The sequence below is a fragment of the Lutra lutra genome, chromosome 13 (assembly GCF_902655055.1).
Source record: "Lutra lutra chromosome 13, mLutLut1.2, whole genome shotgun sequence".
Lineage (NCBI taxonomy): Eukaryota > Metazoa > Chordata > Mammalia > Carnivora > Mustelidae > Lutra > Lutra lutra.
Window position 1 is genome coordinate 25,408,029 of NC_062290.1, and position 16,385 is coordinate 25,424,413.

The following is a 16,385-nucleotide window of genomic DNA, read 5'->3' on the forward strand; positions in this document are numbered from 1 at the left end:
TCTCAGGCACATATGTCACATTTTACGAGCTCAACAGCCACAAAGGCTAGTGCCTACCAAGTTGGGCAGCATAGACAGAAATCAGTTTCAGCAGCACAAAAGCTCTATTGGACAATGCTTGTCTGAAGTGCAGAATGAGGGCTTTTTCAAATCATCTCACTTCTGTTCAACACTCACTTCCTGGAACCTCCACAAGGATTCCCATCAGGCCCTCCCTGGCTGGGCTCAGGACTACCCTAACAAGTTAATGGGGTGAGTTGCCCTGGAAAGGCTGTCAGTTTCCTGATCCCTAATTAAGAAAGACTTGCAGGGCACCTGGGTCGCTCAGCTGTTAAGCGCCTGCCTTAGGCTCAGGTCATGATCCCCGGGTCGTGGGATCGAGCCCCACATCGGGCTCCCTGCTTCCTGCTCAGCGGGAAGCCTGCTTCTCCCTCTCCCACTCCCCCTGCTTATGTCCCCTCTCTGGCTGTGTCTCTCTCTGTCAAATACATAAACAAAATCTTTAAAAAGAAAGGAAGGAAAGAAGGGAGGGAGAGAGGGAGGGAGATGAAGAGAGGGAGGGAGGGAGGAAAGAAGAAAGAAAGGCAGACTTGCTTTACCACTGGGATCACCGTAGGTCATGGAACCATCACCATCCCAGTGACACATAAAAGTTTAAAACTTTCCCTAAGAACTTGAAAACTTCAGTGTTTCTCAGGGTGATGCTTTTCAGGAAGCACTGAAGCCTTCGAAGCCCATGATAAAGCACCCAGTGTGCATTACCTCCAGCTCTAGAAGTAAAACTAAGATGCCAAACAGTTCTCCAGGTCATTCTGGCCCAGGCAAACCACGCCTCAACCAACCACTGCCCAGCAAACAGTAGCCATATGGTTTTCTCAACTCCAACTCTCCACCCTACTGTCTACACCGTCTGTGCTGGTAACTGTCGACTTTCCACTGCATAGAACACACCTCTCTGTGGATACATAAAACCACACTGCATTTCCTTTTTTTCTTTTTTAAGATTTTATTTATTTATTTGACAGAGATCACAAGTAGGCAGAGAGGCAGGCACAGAGAGAGAGGGGGAAGCAGGCTCCCCGCTGAGCAGAGAGCCTGACGAGGGGCTCCATCCCAGGATCCTGAGACCATGACCTGAGCCAAAGGCAGAGGCTTAACCCACTGAGCCACCCAGGCACCCCCATGCTGCATTTCTATTAGCTTCCCACAAACACCATGCCTTTGCCTATGCTCAGTCTTCTGCTAGAATGCCCTTCCTTCCCTAGCGGTACCCCTTCTGAACGCACTCCCCCAATTTACTGGCCAGACAATGCCTACCTTTTCTTTAAAACTCATTTGAGACATCATCTCCAGAAAGCCTTCCCTGTCCTTCTCAGGCAAGAAGGAGCCCCATGGCTACTCCAGAATTTCTGTATGGGGGACACTTGGCAGGTGAAAATCTGGTAAGAAGCAGCAAAGGGAGTTTGTGACTTCTCTTGAAATCACATTTTACAGCAAGGTACAATTTTGGCTGAGATATCTGCGTGAAGAGCAAAGTTCTCAAAGATGTTCTTATTCACAAGTAAATGTGAGTAAGGAAGTATCAGTGATCCTTTTCTAAGAACATCCTTTTGGGTAGTGACTTTGGAGGAGAGCAAGCAGAGATTAAAGGAAGGACAGACCTTCCTTCCTATTGGAGTCTATGGGCTCCAACAATATCCTGGTGTCCTCCTATCAGCTGTACCAACTTGAATCTGTTTATATATGCATCTTCCCCACTGGGCTGCAAAGGACCACATTTTTATCTAACTCTGTATCTCTAATACTCAGGCCAATCCTTAATTGGGGTGCTCAATAAATGCTTGTTGGATGGAGGGTAGGTGGCTGAATGGGTAGATAAGTTGATAGATGAATGAACAGATGGATGGATGCATGGATGGACAGACGGGGACTGGAAAAATGGGAGGAAATGCTTTCTTAATATTCAATTTTACCTTCACACCAAAGTTTTCTAAAGAATAAAGAGCTTAAATCTCAAAATCAATGATCTCTCCCACAACTTCTCTCTCTCTCCCTCTCTGTTTCTCCCTGTCTCTTCTTTTCTCTCCAAGTCTCTCTTTCTCTCTTTCTCTCTCTCCATTTCCCACAACACCAAAAAAAAAAAAAAAAAAAAAAAAAAAAAAGTTTTATATTTAACCACTGCTCAATCCAAAGGCTGGTATTCCCCACCCAGTGAGTGTACTAAAGAAAGACTGGGGAGAAAGAAGAAAGAAATCCTTAACAATAAATATTGGATAATAGCATTAAAAAGCCTCCCTTTCTCTAATGGAGGTACAATTTGGAAATAAACCTAAACCACCTTCCTCTCTGTGGCATATGATTAAAATCTGCTTTGTTCTTCTAATTTGCTCTTCTCAAATTACCACACTGCTGCTAGCGTTGCAAACTCAGACTTCACAGCTGCCCTTGAATCCACTCTACAACTTTTTCTCCTTTTCTTTTTCCTTTTAATCAGCACTGAACCAAGAAGGTGCCACCTACACTTGAAGAAACGATGTCTCCAAACCTGAAGACGAAAGGTGCCTTTCAAGGTGCCCCTATCATCCCCTGTGCCATGATGGCTCTCAGCATAAGTTCCTCTCCCTTGAGGTTTGGGAACCCAAGAGGTGAAGTTACCCTTGACAGGGCTCCAGGTGGTAGAGAGTGTTTCTTCCGCCCAACTCTAGAGCTCTTATTCCGCCTCAGCTTTTAAAACAAAGAGAGCCTGACAAGGATATGGCTCTTGCCTAACTAACAAATGCTTTGTTTTCCTACATTTCCAGAAGAGCTCTAAATACCATTGTCTGGGATTGCTAAGATCTCAGCTTCCAGAGTCAGTTTCAAAACTAGAAGGTAAATTACCATAAAAGACAGAAAGAAAATTCTATTGACATCATCCTTCCTCTTTTTTTTCCCCTTTCAATTTTTAGGAGTTCCTTTGAAATTTCAAACTACAAGCTATGTCTATACCAACATGTGAAAAGAAAGGGAAGGTATCTTTCAATGATCTAATTATGTTACACAGCAATATATGCATAAATACATAATAAGTTGGTCACAATTTTCATGTAGCTATAGGCTGAATGACATGTTGACTAAAAGAAAGTAGAAAAGAACTAAAATTGTGTCCTTGGATGGCAGTTCTAAAGTGTCAATATGCTTTCTGGGCAGTGTATGGTTTTTCCCTTTGCTATTGGGAAAGTTGCCAGCGAGGGACACCTGGGTAGCTCAGTAGGTTGAGCAGCAGACTCTTGATTTTGGCTCAAGTTATGATCTCAGAGTCGTGAGATCAAGTCCCATGGTGGGCTTTGTTCTCAGATGGCATCTGCTTGATATTCTCTACCTCTCCCTCTGCCCCTCCCCTCACTCACATGTTCTCTCCCTAATAAATAAAATCTTAAAAACAAAAAAAAGAAAAAAGTTTCCACTGAAAAAGAATCACATCATTTAGACTACCAAAGAAGATTCAAAATCAAGTTAATAGTATTTAGTATAAGTTTAGGAGCAAACTTAAAATTCAAGACACCAGGTCCCATCCTAATTTTGCTAAGTATGTGACCTTAGGCAAATCACATCACCTCTCTGGATCTCAATTGAATCAACTAGCTAATGCACATTATTAACATACTACTCAAGGATATCAAGAGGCATATGAGGGAAGGGAAAGAATGCTACTAAACAAAGAGCAGTAAATACCCAACACCATCACACCATTGCAGATAACACCTACATACAGATACAGATCAGATCACAAGGACGAGCATTATTTTCAGAACAATGAGCAACAATACATACACAGACCAGCCCAAAAAAAACAACATCAGCTAGTAACATCAAGGAGGAATCATTAGCCAACTTATTAAATAGGCTTTTGTCCCCTCTTCTATTAATAAGTCTCAGTAGTTGCTCATAGTTTAAGCCTGCTTATTTTTATTACCAATCCATTAGTAAATGATACTGTGTTTGAATTTTCAGTTTACATGTCAAGACCCTGGTTCAATCTTTTCTTGAACAATGTTGACCAGCAAGCCCTAGTGTCTTAAAGCAAAAATTACACCTGTAAAGGGAGAGATAATAAGCCAGACCCTAATCTGTTAACATGGTAATTGCTTTCCCCTGCTACAGAATAATCATACTTCAAACCTTAGCAAGATACATAGATATATATATTCAGACAAAAACTCTACTGTACACCCAAGATCCAAGTCATTACATTACTCATCATAGATTATTTCTTGGAGTAGTTTTACAGAACTTGAATTCACTTTAATTAAAATTCAAAATAATCCCCTGGGAACTAAGTACAAAAAAAAAATTTGCTAAAAGAGCTCTCTAAGATTTAAATTAATATTGAATAAAAGATCAATTATTACAACATAACTTGCAAAGTTGCTCCTCATACAACATGTTTACTTTAATTATGTACAAGGTTGAAAAGATTTTAAAATGTATTATCTATTTAATGGTCATGACACCGTCTCAAAGGGTGACTTCCCTAGCGTGCAAATCGTATGCTTTGTAATCAGACGCTTCCAGCTGAGAGGGGACTTTTCTCATTTGATAGTCCAAGCAAAGAAATGAGGATGAAGAGCAGAAAAATATTTTTCCACCCGTAACTCTGATTTGTGTGGCCTACTTGCAGAAGAAAATGGAGAAGCTCCTACTCTGGTCAAAGTTGCCTTACAAAGTTAAAATGATCAAGTACTCTTGGAGAGAATTCCAGAGCTCAGAATCCATTGGTTTGATCTACAGGGATGTTCCAAGCAGAAAGATAGACAAAAAAGACCCATCCTGGGACGCCTGGGTGGCTCAGTTGGTTGGACGACTGCCTTCGGCTCAGGTCATGATCCCGGAATCCCGGAATCGAGTCCCACATCAGGCTCCCAGCTCCATGGGGAGTCTGCTTCTCCCTCTGACCTTCTCCTAGCTCATGCTCTCTCTCACTGTCTCTCTCTCAAATAAATAAATAAAATCTTAAAAAAAAAAAAAGACCCATCCTGATCGTTTCATTCACAAACCCACATGGCTTCTACCACTATTTGCATGAACACAAAGGATGCCCTGATTGGTGTCTCCATGCCAGACCTCTCTGCTGACTTTCTTTGCTTATTTCCAGCTGGGATTTCTCCATTCAGGTGTCCCACAAGCTCCTCAAAGTTAAGAGCCCAAAATGAAACTCACCATCACCTCCCCCAACCTGTCTCTCCTTTATTCGATCGTCTCAGGGCCAGCTTCCTGGGTGAATCGCCCATGCTCAGAAGGGCCCTGCACTTGGTTTTCTTGAAATTCTTCATTTTTGAACAAAGGGTTCCATATTTTCACTTTTCACTGGGCCCCAAAATTACGTGACCAGTTTTGTCTCTCCTTCGGGGGTATGGCCATTACCTTTGTTACGGAAACCAAAGTCCCGGGACTTAATCCCAGACCCTCCCTTCATTTCATTTCTGTATCTGATCATGCTGTTTCATGCTCAGGGTTTTATCCCAAGCAAAGGCTCACCTTATTTGAAATGCCTAAATGCCTTTTTCTCCTCCTTCAAAAAATTTATTTCCACTTGTCCTTTAATTATTAATCAAGTTCATCTATACCAGTAATACTTACTGATCCCCGAGTCTGACACAAATGCCCCCTCCTGGTCCTCCACTTCCCCATACCTGTCCCTACGGCTGTGGTTTTGTCCTTGTGCCACACTATCTTGTCTCTCTTCCCCCAAATGACTGGGAGCTTCTTAAAGGCTGATAATTTTTTCTATTTCTATCTAGTTCCCGGCTCTGTACTTGGCATATAGGAAATATTTTTGAAATACTTATCAATGTTATTTCAAAAAACTTCACTAATTCATTTTGGGGGGGGACGGTGGAAACTGCTTGATCTATGCCATTGTTCTTTCCTCTTAGAATAAATTTCATTTATTTTTCTAAAGTTATCCTCTCCTTCCCTCCTGAATCTTCAGGGAAAGCCACCAAAACAAACAGCTTCAAAGCTTATGTTACACCTCAAATGTATTTTCCATTGTCCTCCAGGATCACTGTCCCCTGGGGTCCCTTTCGGCAAGTGAGGACAGCTGGGTCCCCTATTCCTCCAGGAGCTTCCAGGCACTACTGGCTTATACAAAATGATTTGTTTGTGTCAAGGAGTTGCCAGAGTTCCTCTGCAAGGCCACTGAGAGCCCAGGATACAGGAAAGCAAAAGTGGGAAGTGTAGCCCAGAGGGACACAGAGTCTCTTATTAACCCAGGGCCCCCACGTGCTCTCAGACGTTCCATACTTCATCAGACTGACGATCAAAGGAAATCCTGCTTGAAAAAACAGACTTGTGATTTGCCTGCAGCTGGGAATCAAAAGGAATCATGTCAGCCCCGGGATCAGTGTCTAATCAGTATTTCGGTCTATCATGATACATGCACCTGGATGGGTTCCTTTATTTATTCATTCATTCACTTACTCAAACATTCATGGACCATCTACTGAGGGAAATGTGTCGAGTGAAGGGTTATTAAGGGAGATAAGGGCCAAAAAGTCCCCACACTCAAGGAAATTAAGAATTTGATTATGAGACAGATAAATTCCTCTAACACCTGACTATTCCAAGTGTGGTACACAGACCAGAAGCAGCATCTAGAATCTTACTAGAATGCTGACTTCCAGGGCCCACCTCAAGACCTCCTAGATCAGAATTTGCATTTTAACAAGAACACAGAAGAACCACATGAATATTAGAGACCGAGAACTGTTACACACACACCGCCCCCCCCCCCAAGAGCTGAACACCAACTCCTTTGAGTCTGAATTAAATTCAACTCCCAGTTGCAAAACCTGCCCTAATGATTCCAGGTTATAATCCCACTTTTCCCCATCTCTAGACTCCATGTCTGGCTCTCTGCTACTTCACAGAAGCAATTTGAACCCTTCATCACACAGAGTGGGAACTAACAGGGAACGGTGCTATGTACCAAATGCCCATCTCTCACGCACATGAATCTCGTATTAGATTCTCTGCAGGACACATTCTGGTAATTCCATCCGGGCAACCTTTAAGTTTTCCCAGAATGCCTACTTAGAAAAAGAAGGAACAACTTAAGAATGCAAGTGACTAACAGACTGCATTCAAGTAGTTTACATTTTAAACTCTTAACGCATGGTTACTGCACAATTTTCACAATCAAGAGGGTCTCAAGACATGGCTTTTAATTGCCAGAGGTAAAAGATGAAGATTTAGTTGGAAAGCAAGTACAACCAGGAAATGCTTACTCCAATGGAGCCAGGCCCTGTCCTTTGCTCAACACTGCCCCCCACCCTCCCCACACACAGGCACTTGGTTATTACTAAGAATTCCAAATATGCATATACACATTTTCCATGTACACACTGGTGTTTTTTATTCAGTTGATATCATTTCAAATACCTGTAACTTGTCAGGTTGGAGGCCCAAGATGCATTGGGAATTCTATTTTGTTTTATTTGGTCTTTTTTTTTTTTTTTAATATTTCAAGACATTCAGTAAATTGAGATTCACCAAAACCTGCAATTCTTAATCTTATTGGCCTCAAAACCCCCTCACACTGTAGAGGATCTGTAGAATTTTTATTTGGGCTGGGTATATCAATTTCCTGAGAATTCTTCTGAATATTCAGTTTTTGATTCATGTAAAGATATAAACCCACTGCACGTTAACAAAAATTGCATATTGTATAAAAAATAACCTGTATTTGCAAACTAATAACTGATTGAGTGAGAAAAATAGCACTGTTTACATTTTTGCAAGTATCTTTAAGGTTTGGCTCAAAAGAAGACAGGTGGATTCTCACACCTGCTTCTGCATTTAATGCATTTCTATATCACATATCATATAGCCTCTGGAAAACTCCACTGCACACTTGTGAGAGAACAAGAGTGGAAAAGCAAACATCTCAAAAAGGATGACAAGACAATTCAATGGGGAAGATAATCATTGTTCCAAACAATGGTGCTGGGACAGCTGAATATTCACACACAAAGGAATAAAGCTGGACCCCCTACTTTACATCCTATACAAAAGTTAACTCAAATTGGATCAAAGACGAGGAGTAGCTGTGTGTTACTGTGAATTACAATAAGAAATATATATTTTGTCTTTGTCCTTCTTTCTGGCACAGAGCTCGTAAAAACCCTTGCAATTTCTTAAGTGAGGTGGACAATAAATGTGCCTTTTGTCATGTTAATGAGGTGACTTTTGGAAATCCCCTGTGGACTGGGGCTGGTTGCCAGGAGAACCCACCATGTGATTAGAGGGTTGGAACTTTCAGTCCCATCTCCCTGACCTCCAGGGAGGAGCTGGAAATTGGGTTCAACCACAAACAGCCAACGATTTAACCAATTGTGCCTGTGTAATGATGCCTCCATAAAAACCCAAAATGACAGGATTTGGAGAGTTTCTGGGTTGAGAGTGTCGTTAGCACAGACAGGTGCTAGGAGATTGGTACTCCTGGAGAGAGCATGGAAGCTGTACCTCCTTCCCCCCTAACCTTGCCCTATGCATCTCTTCCATCTGGCTGTTCCCTGAGTTACATACTTTTATAATAAACTAGTGATATGGTAAGGAGAATGTTTCTCTGAGTTCTGGAAGCCACTCCAGCAAATTAATCAAACTCAAGGAGGAGGTCGTGGGAACCTCCACTCTACAGCCAGTCAGTCAGAAGCTTAGATGACAACCTAGCCTCGTGACTGGCTTCTCAAGTGGCGGCAGTCTCGTGGGACTGAGCCTGTAGGATGTGATGTGATCTCCAGGTAGACAGTGTAAAAATGGGAGTTGTAGGTGTAGGTGATATCAGAGAATTGTCAGGTATATGAGAGGAACTCCCCTCTTCAAACAGTGGAATTAGAACCGAACACTCTTGGACTGTTAATGGGCACAGGTTTATTCGGGGGAGGATGACAGCCTTCGGGAAATACAGTAGTCATCGTTGCACAACCTTTTGAACATACTAAAATCCACTGAAATGTACACCTTAAAATAGTAATTTTTGTGGTATATGAATGACACATTAATATAATAATGAATCAAAAACCTAAATGCGAAACTATAAAACTGTTAAAACATAGGCATAAGTATTCATGACCCTGGACTATGCAATAGTTCCCAAGCTACGACATCAAAATCACAAGCAACAAAAGAGAAAAGAAGGTGAATTTCACCAAAATTTTAAAATTTCTGACACCACCAAGAAAGTAAAGAGACAGCCCACAGAATAGGAAAAATATTTACAGGTCATGTATTGCATAAGTATTCAGAATATATAAAGAACTCTTGTAACTCAATAACAAAAATTTAAAAATCCAATTTTAAACAGGGCAAAGGATCCAAATAGACCATTCTCCAAAAAAGATACACATAGGCCCCCTGGTACAAGAAAAGATGCTCAAAATCATAGGCACCAAGGAAATGAAAATCAAAACCATGATAAGATACCACTTCGCACCCACTGAGCTGGTTATAATCAAACAGACAAATAACAACAAGTGTTGGCAAAGATATGCAGAAATCAACAACCTTGTGCACTACTGATGGAGACGTAAAATGGCACAGCCACTTTGGAAAACGGTTTGACGGTCAGTCTTCCAAAGGTTAAACATAGATCTAGTAATGTCACTCCCAGGTATAAACCCAAAAGAAATGTGTCCACACAGAAACCTGTAAAGGAATGTTCACTGCAACGTTATTTGCAACAGACAAAAAGTGGAAACAACCCAAATTTTTACCAACTGGGGAACTGATAAAATGTGATCTATCCACACAATGGAATAGAATATAGCAATAAAAAGAGAAGAAGTACTGACCCATGCTGATCTCAGGGACATCTGGGGGTCCCCAGAACACAATTTGAGAACCACTGACCCAGACCAAACAGCTAGCGTGGGTATGGTGGGTTATCTTCCTAGCAGCCATTTCCCTACCGTCCCTCTCAAGAGACCCCTGATTTTTAGGCATTGACCCCTCCTCCCATGCCAGCCACCTCCTAACTCCATGCTGAGTCCCAGGGTCAAGTTCTGCTCACTTTAAGCCACCGACCAGAGTCACCGGTTTAGGGGCAGGCCTGTGACTTAGGTCTGATCAGAATGGCTGCAGGACTTTTGTGGGAATGCTGGGTTGGAAGTAGTTCCCCTCTGCCTCTGGAGGGTGTCCCATGAAAAGGTGAGGACTGACATTACCATAACCATCTCAAGGCCAGTCTGAGGATAAAGCCTTATAGAAAGCAGGAGAGTCCTTGAATGAAGCCCTTAACTCGAGACATCAGGATATAAGAGCCAGTAAATGTCCTCGATGTTCGAGCCAGTCTGAATTCGAATTTGTTAGATGTAGTTACAAGCACCCAGCAGACTGTCCAAATGAGGGGGAGCCAACAGTGTTACATTCTCTTTGCACTCAATACACTTCGCCATTGCTTTGAGGACATCAAGAGATAAGATCTTAGCAGACCATTGAAATAAAATTACTTTTTTTTTCACAATATCCTTAATACAAAGAGCTGGCCCACGTAATCCAGGCCTAAAAACGTCAGAGCTGGGCCATGGTATTTAACAAAGTGTCTCTCCCTGCTATTCCTTTTGTGTCTGATTTTCAGTGGACTCTGAATGGCATTCTAGGTGAGTTTGACAGAGAAAAGTGTTGGATTGTCCTTATTATCAGAAGAGGTGTGGCTGTGAGCTGGACCCCGATTGGATTTCACCACCTGGATTGGCATGGGGCCTGATACTCAGCACATATAAACTTTCGCATGTGATATTCAAGTACCTGTTCCAACGGGTAAGAAACTCAAAGAACAGTAAACTACTCTCTTTTTTTCCCCAGCTATTAAAGTGGTGTTCTACATTTGAGCAATGTTTTGACATTTATGATGCATTTCATGTACATCCTCCCAACAACCCAGTGGAGATTGGCAACTGGGGAATTACAGAGGAACAACAGGGGCCCAGTGACTTGCTCAAGGTCTTGCACCATCATAAAATGGAATTTAGACTTCAAGACATTAGATTTAAGCCAAAGCCTCCCCACTATTTAGAATTATCTCGAATATACCTTCACATAATAGAAAGATAACAGTCAACATTGTTTTGGCTCTCACTGTGGGCCAGTTACCAAGCATTACAACAACCCCATGAGGTCTAGGCCATTATTATCCCCACTTTACAGACGAGCAAACTGAGACCCAAACTGGTAAAGTGACTTTTCCAAAGTCACCTGGCTAGTCAGTGGTCAAGCCAGGGTTCAAAGGTCTTGGTCATAGGGCTTCTTCAACAAGTAGAACTATACCAGAGGTGCTGGCTCTATGTCAGATGACTCGGAGCTACCAAGAACCCACCAGCTCAGTAAGGACGGAAGTGATCCTTAACACAAACAACAAAGGACAATCCGACAATTCTTCTCATTCTGGAATTTGATCACACAGAGATTGCCTATAATAAGCCAGGACTTAGATAACATCTTATTAAACTTTGCTGACAATTTTATTCTAACAATAATCATAATTGGGAATCAGGAGATGCATGGTTTAATTATGTTACCATTCCCCAATTGACTTATTCGAAAGACACTACTGCTTGCTTAGCCAATAGTTATCCCTTCCTCCCAACACACACACACACACACACACACACACACACACACACACACACTTCTCCACTGCTTCCATAATGCCAAAGCCCTCCTCCCACTATAGAGAGGCAAGGGCATAGAGACCAAAAGCACACATTCCTAAACTCTTCTACAGCTAGCACACAGGTGTATGATCGAATCCCGCCCAACAAGATCTGATGGGAAGACTGATAGGGGCCTCTGGAAAAGATCTTCCTCGTGATAAAAAGAAATGCATATGGAAGTACCACCTCTGCAATGGTAGATACGGTGGTGCCTGACTCACATCCACAAATATGGCCACTACCTTGTAAGAATGACCACTCTAAGCACCATAGCAGATATGCTGAGGTTAACAATGTGGGAAGATGGAAAGCGCCTGGGTCCATGCAGAACCGCCGAGCAACCCTGTAGCTGGCCAAACTCTGGACTTTTCATTAGGTAAGACAGTTAGTGTACTTATCATTTAATCCACTTTAATTTGGCTATTCTCTTACTCTCTTTGGGGTTCTTAGGAAGCCCAAAACATCCTAACTCTCAAGTCTCAAGAGACAGCCACTGAGAAGAACTCTGAAATTTTAGTCCAATGACCAGGGTTCTAACCTACCTACTTGCCAGATGACCCAAATTGCTTAATCTCTCTGACCTTTATTTCTCGCATCTAAAAAATAAAGGCCACACTCCATAACACAATATCATCAATAAAATGGAGGTATGAAAATCATGGGATAATGTGTATCCAACCACTCTGTTAACAGTGTTTCACTCAAATGCGACTACTCTAGATAGTAATTAAATCAGATTTATTAAATTGGAACTAGCCATCTAACCCAACTCCCTTATTTTACAAAAGAGGAAAGAAACATTGACTCCAATGTCAACTGACTTGCTAAGTGTCACAAAACTGGTTGATAACATAATTAAACCATGTACCTCCTGATTCCCAAACCAATGTCATCATGTTACTCTCATGATGATAAGTAGTGACCTAGATTAGATACTGAGCACTCATTCAATCAGCAAGTGTTTGTCGAACAGGATTATATGCCAGGTACTACTCTCAGTATTGGGGAATCCTTAATAAACAACAACCACCACCACAAAATGTTCCTAACCTATGGATTTAACAGCCTATGAAGGAAATCTACATTTATGAGTATTTATTCAATGCCTATTATGTATTAAGCACTGGACTAAGATTTCTGTTCAAACACAAATCAAAATTCCCAGCCAATTCCAATAATATCAAGCATGTTTACGAGGCTTTGCTAAAGAATGTATAATGTGAAAAGTCTACATTTTACTCAATAAAAGTCAGTATTAAAAATGACAAGTTCATTAGAAGGAGCTGTGACTAACCATGCCAGCCTCTGAAGAAAGTGGATAGAGTGGGGAACATGGCTAGGATTCCACCCTACTTGAAGCATCAAGACTGAATAAAGGGGTTAGAATTAACTCCTGTCCCTCTACGCTATCCAGACTTCAAAGGTTGAGTCAGTTGGAAAAGCCCAGTCGGGAATATTCAGCCACTCCTTCCATTCCCCAGGCCTCCATCAGCGCCCCAAACTCTCCTTTTGCTCCCTGTTCATTTGGAATTCCTCCTCCTCTGACCTAAACATTCACACCCTAATAACCTGATGGGACAAACAACCTAAACTCTTTGGAAAGAGAGCAAGTGACTTTCAGCACCGCCTCTGGAAATGGATCTCAGGCAGCTGAGACTGGGCCACTCGGTGGTTTCTTTGTAAGTTTTCTCTGTCAATTATATAATTTGAGACAGAATAATTAAAAGCTGTTGTTTTGTGGGGGAAATTCCATAAGTCCCATTCTGTGCAGGTCATGGCGTGAGGGTGTGTGATACTGGATGATGGTCCGTACACTTCTTTAACTTTGTGATTCTCTTGGAAGAGAGGGGGAAAAGGCAAGCAGGGAAGGAAGAACAGGCAGCTCCCCGAGGGCATGGACAGGTTCCTCCGAGAGGTTCCTTTTTTCAAAATACCATTTTGTTCTAGTGTTAAACACATGGAAGGTTGTTTGTGACTCTGTACCCAGAAATACAATTTCACTTCCTGGGTTTGGAAAAATCTAGGAAAGTAAGTTCCAAAATTATCAATATAGGATCTTTGAATTCCCCTTATTGGTTAAACAATCATCACCATTTGTGGACAGACGGAACCAAAAAGATGGACCACAAAATGAAACATGTGAGTTTGAAACAATTCCAAAAAAAATCAACATTTTTGAACACAGCATTTTAACCTCTTCGGCATCAGTAGGGCCGCAAAAACGCTAACTTGCCAAACTATTATTAGCCTGGCTACAATTTATTGTTTCCCGGACACCAGACAACAAATACATGCCCTTTGGGGACTACTTATCTATTCTAAGGAAGACTAAGTACGGAAAGGGATAAACCCAGTGGTGTCAACTCCAAGTGGGACAGGACTGGGCACACAGAGGGCTGAGAAAGCAGAGGAGAACTCAGCATCCCTAACTCTCTGCTGCTGGTCCCTCCATTATTTACATATTCGATGCGGGTTAAAGGATCTGTACATCTACTCCAGGACCTAAGGCAAGGTACATCAACAATTACCTCTGGATCACAAGACAGTGCATGCCAAAATGTTTCTGTGCAACCCTGTGGCAGGACGGAAAACTGCCTAACCTGCTAATCCCTTTATTATTAAGTTTAGCAGCACCGATTCACTAAGAATGAAATTCAAGATCCTCCAGAAAATTCACTGGGCTCCTACTCTCCTGGGACATCAGGTGGGACACCACGTTCCTGCCTGGAAACTTGTTCAATCTTCTGCTTACGAATTAGTTGCCACTGTCTCTGTGTCACAAACTTCCACCGGCAAACAAACAAATGGGAAAGACCTTTCATTCATTCATTCATTGTGGGGTTAACACAGCCCAGAGACCTATTCCTGCCGCTGAGAGACGCTGCCCCCATTCATCTCTCAAGGCAACTAGATAGTGTGCTCTCTATTTAAAAAATAGCTCAGTCCTGTAGCCTCCAGACTCAGGAAGACGAGAAGAGGAAATCCCAGAGAAAAAAATAAGCAGATAGATTTAAAAGTCAGAAGTTAATGGTGCTGAGCCCTGACACAACCTTTCCAGATTGTGAGTGCTCAGTGGGTCAAAGGAGAGGGCACACATCTGCCTACATAGGCGCGCACCAAAGGTGCACGTGCGCGTGCGCGCACACGCACACATACACACACACAAACACACACACACACCCTTGCAGCTCACGCTACATCTCCTGCAAGCTCAAAAGCACTTACAACCCAAGGATGAGGCAGCCAGGAAAGCTACCTTCGCCCAAAGAACTCTTGCTTTCTCCAACTTGAGCAATATTCCACCAATATTCCAAGGGGCGCTTCTTCCCGGGACCCAGGTCCTGCAAGGCTACCTCCCCGCTGGCTCCAAAACCCTTTTCCTTTCTCTGAAACACAACGACTTCATGATTCCTTTTGGGGTAGCTCCAGTTCCGCGCAGCGCGCGCCCCATCCCTCAAGGCTGGAGCCCAGGTCTGCCCAGCCTCTCTCACTCCCAGGAAACTTCCCCGCCGCACCATGCGGAGTAAAGGCCATCGGTAGGAAGGCTGCAAGGAGGGAAAGCGGGTCCCTGGGGCTGAGGGCCCCTCTGGAGCCCGGGCGCCAAGAGAGGAATGAGTGAACCCGAGCTGGTGCATGCCTTCTCCACGTGGAGGAAGGGAGGAAGGAAGAATGGGCGACATGCAGGTGTCCCTCTCGGCTCCCCGAGCTCCCATTTCCTGGCGGGGGAGGGGATCGAGGGGTTAGCCTCTGCCAGGAGGAAGCTGCCCCGCGCCCCCAGCCTAGGCGCGGCGAGACTTGCGCGCACCTTGCAAGCCTGGGAAGGGATCCCGTCGCTGATAACGCGCCCCATCCCTGGGTAGGGCTCCCAGCCTCACAGGGCGGAGAAAGAAATCTGGCTTTCTAGCAGGCCCCCGCATGGGTTCTCCCGCCCCTGCCCGCGCACGCCCACCCGCAGAGGCCCCCGCGCCCTCGCCCGGGGCAGCCCGCACCTGGATGTGGCAGGAGATCTCCGAGTCGTCCAGCAGCCGGATGGTGCATTTCATCTCCTGGCTAAGCGATTTGACGCTGGAGCTCCGAAAGTGGATCATTTTCATGGTCCTCCTGCCTCTCGGCACACAGTGGCAAGAGGCGAACATGCACCGCGGCCCGGGGGAGCGAGCGGGAGGCTCGGGCCGGCGTAGCGCTCGCCCGCGCGGGACGGACACACTCGCGCACGCACCGTCCCGGACACCCGGTGCGGCTCAGCCCCGGGACAGCGGCGGCGACGGGCGCCTGCGGCCACACATGCCGGGCGGGCTGGGGCGCGGGCGGGCGGGTCCCTCCCTTCCCTCGCTCCCTCTCCCTCGCCTCCGCCTCTCCGGCTCCTTTCCCGCCTCCGCCCGTCGCGCGCGCTCCTGCACCTCCCTCCGCCCGGCTAGCCGTGCAGAGGGTGCCCCGGGCCCGTGACCCGGGGCGGGCGCGCGACACACTCACACCCACGCGCGGGGAGCCGCGGGAGGAGGAGGGGGAGGGATGGCAGGCGCTGGTGGCCGGGGTGCCCTGGTAGTGGCCTGCTTCGCCGCCGTCGCCGCCGCTGCGTCAGGCTGGGCCCGGCCGCCTCCTCCCTCTCCGGCCGCGATCGCTCTGGCTCCTGGTCACGCTCGTCCCTGCCCCGGCTCCCCCACGCGCCCGACAGCGCCCTGCTCTGCTCGG

General features: G+C 44.6%; 1 protein-coding gene across 2 annotated transcripts in view; it reads right to left on the bottom strand.

Moving 5' to 3' along the window:
* The window catches only part of FRMD3 (FERM domain containing 3), a 312,093-nt gene extending 296,075 nt beyond the window's left edge, over positions 1–16,018 (bottom strand). Inside the window, exon 1 of one of the 2 annotated variants that reach the window (XM_047698971.1) lies at positions 15,683–16,015. In XM_047698971.1, the coding sequence (XP_047554927.1) occupies positions 15,683–15,829 (147 nt within the window). In that variant the 5' untranslated portion in view covers positions 15,830–16,015. Of the gene's footprint in view, positions 1–15,682 lie in introns of both variants that reach the window. The other variant, XM_047698969.1, reaches the window with a different exon arrangement.
* Between the last annotated feature and the right edge of the window lie 367 nt (positions 16,019–16,385).